The sequence below is a fragment of the Vidua chalybeata genome, chromosome 15, assembly GCF_026979565.1.
Source record: "Vidua chalybeata isolate OUT-0048 chromosome 15, bVidCha1 merged haplotype, whole genome shotgun sequence".
NCBI lineage: Eukaryota > Metazoa > Chordata > Aves > Passeriformes > Viduidae > Vidua > Vidua chalybeata.
The window spans coordinates 3,655,678-3,669,494 of record NC_071544.1 but is presented as its reverse complement, the minus strand read 5'-3'; the positions used below and the strand labels follow the sequence as shown (position 1 = coordinate 3,669,494).

General features: G+C 42.9%; 1 protein-coding gene across 1 annotated transcript in view; it reads left to right on the top strand.

Annotated features, from left to right (window-relative positions):
* DOCK2 (dedicator of cytokinesis 2) overlaps positions 1-3,700 on the top strand; it is a 155,322-nt gene extending 151,622 nt beyond the window's left edge. The window contains exons 52-53 of the mRNA XM_053956912.1: positions 633-775; positions 2,917-3,700. Of these exons, the coding sequence (XP_053812887.1) occupies positions 633-775; positions 2,917-2,991 (218 nt within the window). The 3' untranslated portion in view covers positions 2,992-3,700. The remainder of the gene's footprint in view (positions 1-632; positions 776-2,916) is intronic.
* The last annotated feature ends 10,117 nt before the right edge of the window (positions 3,701-13,817 follow it).

Here is a 13,817-nt window from a genome sequence, read left to right as displayed (position 1 = left end):
AGAAATGCTCTGTGCTGTGCTTTGGGGGATGAATGTCCCCAGAGCTTGCCCCATAACAGGATTTCAACTTCTGGTTTTGAAGCCAGAGAGGAATCCCATAGATTCCCTCACCACGGGAGGCAGGGGAAGCAAGGTAACACAGCTGCCCCCAGAGAGATGGGTGGTTGTGTGAAGGAAAAGAGAAAGTGTGACTAAAGTGGGAGCTTGTCTCTAGGCTGGGGCACACAAAGGCCCAGTTTCAGTTTCTTTTACCCCCTTGTTCCACAGGACATCCCATTCCTTAGCCAGTATTTCATCTATTCCTCTCACTGCCCCTCTCTTTCCAGATGCCTGTAACAGATGTTTAGCACAACACAACAAACTGCCACGGCCCACTTCTTTGTCATGTGTTCATCCATTTTTAATTCTTTGTCCAGACTGATTCTTTTTTTTCACTGTTCAGTTTCAATGTAATGAAGTTTATGATTTCCCTATTATTTAATTTTTTATTTTAAGGTTACAGTTGGATTTAAAATGTCTCAATTTTTTCTGATCATTGCAGTAGTTCACAATTTTGAGTTGTGCTTTGTCTTACAGTCTGACTCTCCCTTTTTGGTTTTGTTTTGTGTAACCAATATTGTTTCCATTCTAAGGATTAACTCTGTCTGTCAGCACTGTGGCTTCTGATGAAACAATTGCCTCACACAGGCTGAGCCAGCCAGTGTTCCCTTCCACCTCAGATGGTGACAAGAAAACCTTCAAAAGAAAGAAAGTGAACCAGTTTTTTAAAACAATGGTAGGTCCTGTGTGTTTGTGGGGGGGGAAAGGAAGGGTTACATGTTCAAGAGTTCTGTGCTATGAAAATTAAGTATTTTTGGGACAAATAGGCTCATAAGGCAAACTGCTTTTTTTTTTTTTTCCTTGATGCTTTTGTCAGAGAGAGGGGTGGAAGCTCAATGTGGAGGCAAAGCTGGCTGTGGCAGCACTTCCAGTGGGAAAGATGCTGGGATGGAGGGATGCAGGGATGGAGGACTGGAGAGATGCAGATGTAGAGGGATGCAGGGATGGAAGGATGAAGGAATGCAGGGATGCAGGAATGGAGAGGTGCAGGGATTCAGGGATGGAGGACTGGAAGGATGCAGGGATGCAGGGATGGAAGGATGCAGGGGTAGAGGGAAGGAAGGATGCAGGGGTGGAAGGATGGAGGACTGGAAGGATGCAGGGGTGGAGGGATGGAAGGATGCAGGGATGGAAGGATGGAGGACTGGAAGGATGCAGGGGTGGAAGGATGGAGGACTGGAAGGATGGAGGACTGGAAGGATGCAGGGGTGGAAGGATGGAGGGATGGAAGGATGGGAGAACTGAAAGGATGCAGGGGTGGAGGGATGGAAGGATGGAAGGATGCAGGGGTGGAAGGATGGAGGACTGGAAGGATGCAGGGGTGGAAGCATGGAGGACTGGAAGGATGCAGGGGTGGAGGGATGGAAGGATGGAAGGATGCAGGGGTGGAAGGATGCATGGGTGGAAGGATGGAAGGATGGAAGGATGGAAGGATGCAGGGGTGGAAGGATGCAGGGATGGAAGGATGCACAGGTGGAGGGATGGAAGGATGGAAGGACGCAGGGGTGGAAGGATGCAGGGGTGGAAGGATGGAAGGATGCAGGGATGGAAGGATGGAGGGATGCAGGGGTGGAAGGATGGAAAGATGGAGGGATGGAAGGATGGAGGGATGCAGGGGTGGAGGGATGCAGGGATGGAAGGATGGAGGGATGGAAGGATGGAGGGATGCAGGGGTGGAGGGATGGAGGACTGGAAGGACGCAGGGATGGAAGGATGGAGGGATGCAGGGGTGGAGGGATGGAGGACTGGAAGGACGCAGGGGTGCAGCTCCGTGTGCAGCTCCGCTCCCGCACCGCGAGAGGGCGCGGGCGGCCCGCCGAGAGCCGGCGGCCGGGCCCGGAGGGGAGCGGCGGGCCCGGAGCTGAGCGCGGCACCGCGCGGAGAGGCTCGGGGGAGATGATGAGTGCAAAGAGGAAATCGGCTCCCGCTGGAGCCGTCACTCTGGCTTAAAGCCGGCTGCTTTCCTCTAAAGTGAGGAACGTTTCACTGACGTCTGAAATTTTCACAAAATTAAAACTATTTCATTTAGTGTAGTGTTTAACAGAGAAAAAAAAATATCCAGAGCAGCTATTCGGACACAGAATGTGAAAGTTTTCCTACTTTGAAGGTAATGGGAGGGTGACATTTAATGCAGATGTGGGTAGCTACCAACATAAGTATTCTGGAATATTTGTAATATTTTGCACGGCAACTGTTTTGATCTTTCAATGCAGAGGGTTTGTCGTTTTGGTTTCTTTTTTCCTAGGTAATGGGTTTCATTTATATTCATTACTTTCTGCAGTGGTTTGGGTTTTCTTAAGGAAAAAAAAAAAGGATAATGCCTTCAGGGACCATATAGCAACATTTAGGAAAACCTTCACTTAAATATGTTAAGAATCACATTTTTCTGGTAGGAATAAGAATAACCTATTAATGTGAAGTCCGTAGTATTTCACTTACATTCAATTTATCACACACTTGCTCATTTCAGACGCAGGAGCTGCAGCTTTTCAGCACTATCTTGTCCACTCATATTTAAACTTAAATATTGTATAAAAGACAGAGGATAGAATGTTCTTTCTTGGTAGAAAAAGGACTAACTACAGCTAAAAATCTAGTTGTGAAGTGCTTCATAATATGTTTGGAATCATGTGGACAGGTTTAAATACAGGTTTAAGGTTTTGAAGAATAGAGAAATGAATTCAAAACATGCAAGATTTGGTCAATGTATTTTTTCTCTAGCTACAGCTTAAAGGCACAAGTAATTAATAAATTTAATAGTGAATCCAGCACAGAATCAATTTTAACATATGAAAATCTGTTTTGGTGTTTTTTCAGCGCATTTCCAGAGTTCTGGAAGATGGAAAGCAGTCTGTGGACCAGCATTTCAAACCTTCATCAACAGATCTGTGATCAATTTTTACAAGACTGCTTCTCAACTGAAAATAATCATATCTACACAAAAATATTCTATTTTAGAGCACCATCTACTCTGAAGAAAGGCACTGATGGAGAATATGAACAACATCTCCCATGGGGTCTGCTAAGTTACTTGTGATACAGATACAGGAATAACATTTGAGGAAAACACTGCAGGATGTGTCCACTGGGATGTGGAACAGAAACCTCTGGCTGTAGAGGTCAAAGGGAGCTGGGTGTTCCCTGGGGACAAAGCTTGTTCCTGAGAAGTGACACGTGTGTACAGCCAACAGCAACACTCACTGAGTAATGCAGCTCAGGGGCTGCTCTTTCCAAACAGCAGAGTTTGGGTTTTCTGGAGCTTGTACAGACATCCAGATATCCTTAAATCCTTGCTGGCAGTGTAGCCAAGGCAACAGATGGCTCAGCACAAAATAGCCACTGACAATTTACTGTGTGGCTGGAGCTGGATTTACAGCCCTCAGATCCCTCTGCTGCTCCCAGCACACTGCTCTGTACCCTCAGTCTTCCCCTGGTGATGTCTGTGGCTGTCACACCACTGCCTGAGTTGTTTTCAGAGCAGCAGCTATTATGTGGAAAACATGCAGAGGTTTATTTACACATGTGCAAATTGACCTTACATCCAGCAGCACGATGAACAAAAGCTGCATTTCCTGCTGTTCAATAAAAAGTTACAAATCTGTTTTATTTGCCCTGACCCTTTCTCCCTGACATCTCCAGGTACCACTGTTTGAAAGGTAAGAGTTTTTACTCACAGCAAACAGAATTCTAGAAGCCCAACTTTCCTCGGTTCCGATTGATTTTCTGTGTGTTCCCTCCTCCTGAGGTGATGCCTCACTGGTGTGAGGCTCCACAGCACTGCAGGTCAGCACCTCAGAGTCTTTATAACCTGTCAGCTCTTTCTCTAAGTGTGTTTTCCACACAGAGGGGGTCTAAAGGTGAATAATTGATATCCTTCACTCACCCCTTTACGTTTCAAACACTGACATAGGTTTATATTAAGTAAATAAAATATGTTCATGTACAGCGTTGTGGATGAGGGGACTGGCCTTGTTGCCAATTCTATGGATTTGGGAAAGATAAAGAGGTTAAAGTTATTTCTTGCTGTGGAGCTCAATCTATGGAAAGGCATCTGCAGTTTGTTTAAACCTAAGTTTTTCTATCAACACTTTAACATACAGTGTGAATGAATTAGTTTTATGAATTTAGGCTCTCTTTGCAAGTTGTCAGAGTGAAGCTGTTTTCTACTGGAGTAGTTAGTGATTGTTTTCTGTGAGAAGTTTGGAATATTTGCCATTGGAATTAATGCTGCATCTTCACCAGAATAACCAGACAGCAGAACAAAACAGGCCCAGTTTTAACACTAACTGCAGTGTTGGCATGAATTCTGATAGAATTTGGGTTTAATTTTGTTTCATTTGCTTTTCACAGCAACTTGATAATGCTTCTGAAAAGGCACAGAGGAAGAAAAAAGTTTTCCATGAAACAAGTCTTCTGTTCAATAGAGAAGGTTATCTGTGAGTGGGAGAAAGTGAAAGGTTGAAGGGTCACATTTAACATCTTGCTAACCTGGGGGAAGAGGAGGGAGAGTATCAAAGCTGTCCTTCAATATTATCTGCAGGTACCCTGAATACTGCACAAAATAAACAACTATTATAAAATAAAAAGTTTGGTTCTACTGGAAATGAGTAAGAAAATTATGATTTAGGAACTCTTTATTCTTTGTAAAAATACCTGTTAAAGGTTACCTTTTATTTATTGTATCTTGCAGAGGTGTTTTCAGGTGAGTGGAATAATAGAGTTTTACCTCTAGCTGTTATTATAAATTGTTATTGAAGTACTGTGACTCAAAATGAAGAAGTGCCCAGAAACAAATACCAGGAAGGAGGGAGCACAACGTCCAAAGGAAGTTTGGTGTTGGGTGTTAAGCCAGTGGTTCAAGATTCATGCTTGTGTTTTGCTCAGGTGTTAGTACAGTTTTTGGGGAAGGGTTTAGATTCACATTTAGTTTACTAAATATCAGCGATCATTTTATTAATTGTCCCACACCACAGATTGTCCTCCCCTTGCCAGCCCAAGTTCCAAGCCTGAAATCATGTCAATCAACCCTGAGCAGAAAAGCAAAATTACTAAGAAAAAAGAGCTGCCAAGAACAGGGCATTCACAGAACTGGAATTTTAAGGATGTTTGGACAACAAGCTCCAGCCTTTCACAAGTTTCCAGAAACTGTGGATACTGGCATTTAGTCCAAACAAACAACATAGCATGCAGGACAATTGATGCCCTGGAAAATGCCAGCATGGCAACATGTGTTTAAAAACGTGAATCAGCACTGATTGCTGCCATTTCTGTCATGAGCTCAACAGGCCTTTAGCTCATGTATGCAGAGGGGGGGGACAGAACCTGCATTTGACATTCTTTGAGGTGAAGCACAGAGGGAAGAAATTTCCTCCAGGACAGGGTGAGGCTTTGGCTGCTGTGGAGAGAAGTAGTGCAGCAGGAATGGCTTCAGCTCTGCAATGGCTTCAGGAACCCCACTGTGTTCTCACGTGCTTTTCTGTACCAGTTTTTTCCCTTCTCTCTGACATTTCCATTCGTCTGGCTGGTGGCAGTCTGGTTTGCTCTCACATGGCACTGAGATAATGATGGGGCTGTGTGATGTGTAATTCATGAGCTGTTTCCAGGGGCAGGACAGCTGCACGTGCAGCTAAATTTGATGAGCTGACCTGAACTGAGCTGTTGCACTGCAGTGACCCAAGATGCATTTAAGCTGCACATTGTAGTTCAGTCTAGGCAGAAATCTCATTTTTACCCAGACACATGGGTGTCTCTGTGGACTGTAACACCATATTAGAGGTGCTGGTCCAGCCCCAGGAGCCACTGTGTCAGTGCAGCACAAGGTCTGCACAGCAAATGTTGGCATTTACCCACGTCAGGGTACTCATGAGTATCCTCACCTGACTTGGGTATCCAGCCCGCCCTTGTCTGTGCCATGAAATCATACCAAGTTCTTATTATGAAATTATGACTTAAATATTCATTCTGGGGAGAAATTAATGCCCTTAAAATCTCATTAAAAATTAGCTGGTGTGAGCTATAGGAAAATGGTCAGAGTCTAAGTCAATAAGGATCAAGTTTCTGAGGAGGAAGGAGAGTTTTATTAAAGATTTTACAGACCTTAGGAACACACTGTTCTGGAACTCGAATGTGTGATAGACCTGTGTACCTGCTCGACATTGAACTTTTATCTCTACCACACACAGCCTGTAACCTTCTTTATTAGACAGTAGAAATTGTGGGTGAGGAGAATCATGGAAAGGTCTGAGTTGGAAAAGACCTCAAAGATTGACAATTCCCAGTCCCCAGTGGGGGTACTGGTGCCACACTGGTTATTCTGTGAGAACTCCATTCACATGTTACACATCATTGGATCTCTGCTTTCATTTGTTCCACCCTGACCATGGGGTGAGGGCACTTTTAGAAAGAAGAGGTGTTAAATAAGTTTTTTAAAGAGCATGATAGGAAAGAGAAAGTGGTTTTATTTTTTTCATGAAATCCGTTTAAGTCAGCCAAGGTCCAGGAGTTGTGTTTAAAGGCACCCAACCACATAATTCTCTTGCTCACTTCCTCTGCTATTTTCAAGGATATTAGCTTAAGTATCATAAAAATACCAGAGGATCCTATTTTTTTTTTTAATTTTTGTTCTAGCTTCAGAACAAAACTATTCAAATGATGAAGAATTTATCCCAGAGACTGGTTCCATATATGCCAATGTCAATCATCCAGAACTAGGGCATTCTGTTTAAAACAAAAGCACAGGTCAATTCTCCAGAGCAGAGGAAGATAAAAGGAATAACTTAACCAAACACAGCATTTTTCTCATTTAGAAATCAAGAGAAATCAGTGAATTTAAAGCCAATTTCTGGTTTGCAGCACCCATTTTTTTAACTGTTTCCGAGGAGGGAAGAAAACTAAACAATTTAAGGATTCTTTCCCTCAACATTTTTTGGATGAAGAGATGTCCATCTTTTTAGATGCATCTCTCTGTTTTTTTAGGAATATGGAAGCCTCCATGAAAAAAATCTTGCAGCCATCTCCTATCCTGGGTGCCTTGGAGGAATCACTGCATAGAACTTCTATTTCCCTGCCAGAACTCAGCTCCTACTTGCTCTTAGGCATTCAAGGTCCTTCTGAGGGGGAACATTGAGCAACACTCCAGGGGCAGCCCTCAGCTGTAAGGACTTCAGCACTGGCACTGTTTACTGCTCTGGGGTGAGGAGAGGACTTGTTCTTTATTGACTCTGCGTAATTATCTGTTCTGATTTGCTCTTATGTGCTAAAGATTAACACTGTAAATGAAGAATTGCTCTGCAAACAAACCTCGGGTAGGCCACGGATTTCATAAACTTTTAAATGTTAGATAAATTTAACCACGGCTTTAAAGTGAGGGCAGTTTGATCTGATTGGGTTTTGCACAGAATTATCCTTTTTCAATGTAGTTCTTTGTCTTCCAGGATAGCTGACAGCTTCTGTGTGCCATGAGGGATCTTTCCTATGGCTGGGCCAGTGATGAGCCAGCCACTGTGAGTGTCTGAGCTGGAACAGATCGAGTGACTGTGATAATCATTTTCTCATGTGTATTAATGCATCCTGCAGCTCCAGATGGAGATTCTGTGTGTGGGTATTCCACCTGCATTTAGTACCAGGTTCATGTGGCAGGCATGACTGATCTCTCATTCTCAGTTAACCCTTGAGAGGCCTTGCCAGTGCTTGGATTAGTTCAGCTCATGGCAGGTGGCTGCTGATGGTGTCACCACGGGTTTAAATGGTGACTGATTCTAAAAGCACAGGACAGGTGATGGGCATCAGAAAACACTCATTTAAGGAATCTATGTCCTCGCAGGCCAGCAGCCAAAAAAGGCTTATGTAGGTGAGGTAGCAGGAATCTTGTACTGTTGTAACTAGAGAAAGCCTAAACAACTCTCCATGTTTGACAGATATTTTGAGGGAACACGTTCTGTGGAATGTTTATTTATATGTTTTTGGATATAAGAAAACAGCCCTGGATAGAGTAACTTTAGATGCAGACCTTTTAACCTTGTATTTTGTATAGTATTTTATTCTACACTAAAGGTTGTTATGATTGGATACCTGGATTCTACAGATAATGAGGAATCCAAAGCCTTCCTTCAGTTGCTTTGACACACATGGTATCACTAGTGCACAGCCCCTGAATTCAAAGAGTCTTTCTTTTACAACTGCATTTGGTCTAATTTCACAAGACAGGAAAAGATGAATATCGGAAATCAGGATGGGGAAATAGAAGAGGAAAAAAAAAAAGGCAAAAGAAACTAAATTAAAACTAAGACATCTCTAAATCTACCAGAATTTCCACAGAGAACTCCAAAGCAAATGAAGGATTCTGAGAGAAAAAGATTTAAAATGTTTCCATATCGAATGGGTTATTTTTATAGATGCAGGTGACCCTGGCCAGCAGCAGCAGGACAGGAGGATCCCAGGGCAGCTGTGCGTTCCCAGGCAGTGTCGCCGGGTGGCGATAGGATGTCGCGATACCCTGCCCGTGTCGCGGCTCGCCCTGCTCGGGCACCGTGAAACGTGTGACTGCTGGAAGTGGCAGGATTCACAGGGCTCTCAATCACCCTGTTCGCAGGTCGGGTTATCGCAGCTTACAGCACTCAAACCCCGGCTGCAATAAAACAGCCTGGAGTTTATCTGTGCCTGGGCGTGTCCGCAGACAAGTTCCCGGCGCTTGCACCGATTCGCGTTCCAGCTTTAGTTTCTAATTAATTTTCCCCAAGTGTTTGTGTCGTACAAATACTAAAGGGCATAGAACACTGAAAAAAACGTTTTTCCTTAAAAGAAGGAAGTTATGTTTTCTGACAAATTCTGTGGTTCTAAAATGTCTTTTCAATGAAATCTCCATTTGAATAGTGGAGAGGGAGAAGCTGATTTATCCTCACCAGCAAATACCTTGATGTTAAAATGTGACTGAAGCAAAAGCAGTAGCAGGTTGCTTTTCTTTCTATAGAAAAGAAAGAAAAGCATGTCACTTTTTCTTTCTATAAATCATTAAAATGAATGAATTCATTTCATTGAAATGCACAAGAATTTAAACTTTGAAGGGTTCTGGAAGTGTGTACAGATTAATTTCTTTGATACATGTGTTGATGTTCATACAAGACCTCATTTAATTTTAGCACCACTGATTTCTCATATAAACACGTTTAGTGGTGAGAGTAGAACAAGCAGATGGTCTGAAAGAGGGAATCCTGTTGGCTGCTCAGGAGCTGCAGAAGCACTGAGGCTGTCAAAGTATGATTGATTGAAGGGTCTGTAGCTGTACCAATTCCTATAACTGGGAGGGACACCTCGGATTCTGCCATGAGAAGGATTTGTCACAGAGTGATTCTGCCCCTCTGTGGCAGATGTGACCACATCTGTGTCCCTCAGCACAGCAGATCCCGTGGCAGCCAAAGGGAAGCTATGGATTCCTTGCCTGCCTGTGGCCTGCCACAACTGACACACGAGTCAGGGACACCTAATCCCTTCTACCATATTTGTTACATGTTAGGAGATGGTAGAAGGCCTTTTTGGAGGTAGGTGCTATGACTGCTTTTATTATCATCATTGTCATGTCACAGAGCAGCTATGAGCCCTTAAAAGGTTCATAATCTTCTAAAAACCCAGTTCTAAATTTTGATTTGCTTCAAAAATCCACTGTGATTTCATTCTGGAAGGCTTGAAAAGTCTAGGGACATTCTAGCATTGCAGCACTTACGGCACAGATCCAAATGATATTGCCTTTTCCATTAATTTAAGGTTCAACCTGCCTTTCTAGAAATAAAGCTCAGTTCCCCTGTTTTGCGGCACTGTATTTTTCATTTCTTATTCTTTTGTAATGTCCTTGAGATGACTTTGCTTTGCTGCTGCAGCCTGTTCCTTCTCATGGTGTGGTTTATTTTGTGGATATGCTGGGCAGATGATTAGTTGAATAAGACATGAAGACTTCTAAAAGTAATCTAATGGACAACTGAGAACATAGAGAATTTTTCACTGTGTGAAAATGTCTTATTGATGGATACTGACCTGTTTCTGAATTCAGGATGTGAATTGCTTGAAACAAGGTAGGTTGCTTGGTGTATTGACTTACATATGGACCCTTTTCTTTTTTAAAACACTTTTTCCCTCTTCTTTGTGACCACAGGAATCATTTGTATGAACCATGTGCTGATGTGTGCACACCTCTCCCCAGTCACTGCATTTCAGAAACACTGCATTGTAGGTTACTGTGGAGTATAAGTGGAAATGCTGAGTTATGTGAGTTTAAACAAAATTCATCTGAACCTTTCTTAACCCAAGACTTCAAATATTATCTTTTCTTTTTTAGATGGGTAGTCGGTGTGAAGAAATACTACTGTTGGCTGGAGTAGAGGGGTACATGGAGCTGACCTGAAAAACCTATGGAAAACAATGGGTTCAGCCTCAGCCCTGCAGATTTTGGAGCTTCACTCAAGAAATTGAGAGGAGCAAATATTTGTATAACGCAAGAGTTGTCAACAGTCTTTGGTTTGACAACAATCTGTGGTTGACCAGGCTTCCATCTGGTAGAGACATGCACTCAGGGCCGTGCAGGACTGGACTGCAGTAAAAATACATGTTAAAAATATAATGCATCCTGCCTAGTCAGACCTTACTGACCCAAGGAATTTGGAAATAATGATTATTAAACTTTCTCCAGCAGCAGCCTCCAATTTATTTGCAGTTTTTAATCCCTAAGCAAGATCTGTTTGTGTAGCTTGGTCAGCATGTCACCTTTTCCCAGCCTCTTTATATGGAAAAGCCTCACCAGTTTTCCTTCTCTTTTCTCCACTTCTGGGATTGCTGCCTTCTTTCAGCCCTGCCAAAAGGAAGACTCTCAGTGGTGAAGACCCCAGGACAATATTCCTGGTTAGATTCAATTTCCTTCAGCTCTGGTTCAGCCCCCACAGCTTGAACACAGCTGATTCTCTCCTTGCTGCCTCCTTGCCTGCAAAGGAGCATCTGCAGCAGAAGAGCTGCTGCAGTGACCCTGCAGCAGCAAGGTGTGCCCAGAGTACTGGCAAAGTGCCTTTTTCCTGGCACTGTTTATAGTCTGGTCTGCGTGAATCAGGCCCAGCCAGCTGAAGGGAAGTGCTGCTGATGGGATCGTGTCCCTGCTGGAAGCTCAACCATGCCAGGGAGGGATCAGACTTTGCCCCCCTTTCACAGCTCCGTGGGCAGCAGCCCAGAGGTGTCTCTGCACCTCCCTGCTGTAAAAGCAGCACTTGCCATCCTCAACCCAGTCCCTGCTGTTCTGTGGGACGCTGCTCAGGAGGGAGGGCTGGCAGGGCTGGGCATCCCCTGGCACAGCACAGCTCGGGCTCACCCTGCTCCCTGCCCTGCACAGAACTTCACAGCAGTCCTTGGCAGAGGAAATTTTACACACCAGTCTCGGGCTGCAGCACTAATGTTTTTGCCCTTTGTAAAGCCTGGGCTGTTTTCAAAGCCTCTATTCACTCAGCACCCACTTGAGTGTATTTTTATTGTAACTATGCGTGCAGCGCACCTCAGGGAATAAGTATTAAATGTCACTCATCAAAGTCCATGATGCAGTTAGTTGAATTTTTACTTCTTGGAATAAATTTACCAGTTTTTCTTGTTTTCAAGGGTTTTTTTTGGCAAAAATCTAATTTGTTGAGCAGGTCAAAATGTATTATGTTTACTTTTCTCACTATATTCTGGCTCTTCAGTTAATTGTAAATGTGGTTTTACTCGTATTTCTTAAATGTTTTATTCTATTGACTCTTCTGTAAATGAAGGGGGGTTATTAACAATATTTGTACCAATATTTGCAGGAATACACATATAATTTTAAAATACATCTATATGTTAGAAAGTTAACTAGGAAGCTGTAGGGGATGTTGCTCAAACAGCATTTTGCATGTTTGTAACTCAGATTCTTATGGTGAAAAAGATTATTGCAGATTAGTCGCTTGAGGAGGGAGGCACTCACATTATGAGCTCCTGAAAAATAATTTTTTCTTTCTTTTTTTTTTTGTCCAAGTCACCTTTTGCACAGCAGTTGTCACTTAGAAAATAAGCCAGTCCCACCACGTTCCACTTAACTGTTGACTGTTTAATATGTGTCTCTCAACAGGTTATTTAGCATTTACATATTCTGAGCTCTCAGCCATTCAAATTAAAGTAACAGCTTGTTTGTTGTGGTACAAATGATTTTCTGTGCAGTGAAAGCATGGATTTTTAAAGTAACAGCTGTAGAGCTGCACTTCTGAGCTGGCAAACTGGCTTGCTTTGTCATTCTGTACTCAATATTTCAGCAGTATTCCCAGTGGAATTCTTTTTCATACCTTTGAAAGCACCAGTATGGACACGACATTAGTGAATCACTAATTCTTAGGGAGTGGGGATTTGGGGTGGTTGTGCTACAGCACAAAAGATTAAGGTGAATGTGTGACATTCATGTACAGCCAGGAATTCAAATCCATGGGTCAAAACTGTTGTTTCTGCAGAAATTATAGGACAAGAGCTATCTGGAAGGCCCTGTCATACCATGACGTTCCTTAACTGCATGGGTATTAAGGCTGAGGCAAGTTTTAAATGATGTGTGTGCTTAATCACAAGAAAAATATGCAATTATGACTGTGAAGGGACCTGCAGCTCTGCTCTAGCTCCAGTGCAGGCGTTCATGCACTGAAGAGCTGCCATCCTGAGACAGGGGTGGTGAGATTGCAACTCTGCCCTTTCCTCCTTCAAACATGCAGAGTGCCATGCAAAGCACTAAGGATTTGTCCAAATCATAAAAGGGCTAGAGGTTTTTTCCTTATTACTTAATTTTAAGGAATGAGTTCTTGTCTATATAGTTACAGATGAACTTATTGGAACTTGGCTAAAAAGAGCTGTGCTGAACACTGTTGTTGCTTTCCTGTTTGGAAGTTGTGCTGAGAGGTTTTATGAGCTCTCTGCACCAATCCTGCAGCAAAGAGGAAGCAAAACATAATGATTTCCCATCTCAGTTCACCAATTTAAGCTCTAAAGAATGGTTTGATTATTAAGCTTGAATTTTTTTCCTCACAAGATTAATCCTTACTTTAGGGAGTTAATTCCATTTATATCACTAAGATTACTCACGTGAGTAACCAGCCACAGAATTTGCCTGTCGTACTGTGATTGCCTAGGGGGAAGTACAAGCAAGTCTGCAATTAAAGTTACAAAAGGAAAAGGTTTGACCTTTTCTTTTCTTTTTTTCTTTTCTTCTTTTTTTTTTAAGTATATATCTCTACTGTTTCATTGACTAGTGACAATGGCTTTTGCATTCTGAGGTGTTACTAATAGCAGCACTAAATGTCTTTTCTTTAATAAGAAAAAAATAAGAAATGCTAAAACTTCACTGTGAAAGGTAGAAAGAGGAGGATCTCTGAGTTTTAACTTCAAAAAGCCCTAGGCTTTCTTCATGTGCATCACATTAGTGGAAAATTCCTTCATTCATTTAAGAAGATAAACAGTTGTAACTTTCACGTTTGGTTGATGTGACATCAATGACTGACTGGGACTGCCAGCATTCCAAAAAGGATATCATCCTCATCTGCAGCCACTCAGGGCTGCGGGGTGGAGCCTGCAGCACAGGCTGAAACATTTACAGGTGCATAAGTACCTAGGGAAGGGCACAGGTGATGCACCTGTCCCGGGAAAGGAGCACTAGCACAGGTGTGTCACAGCTCACCAGCTGCCTGGCTTAGAGC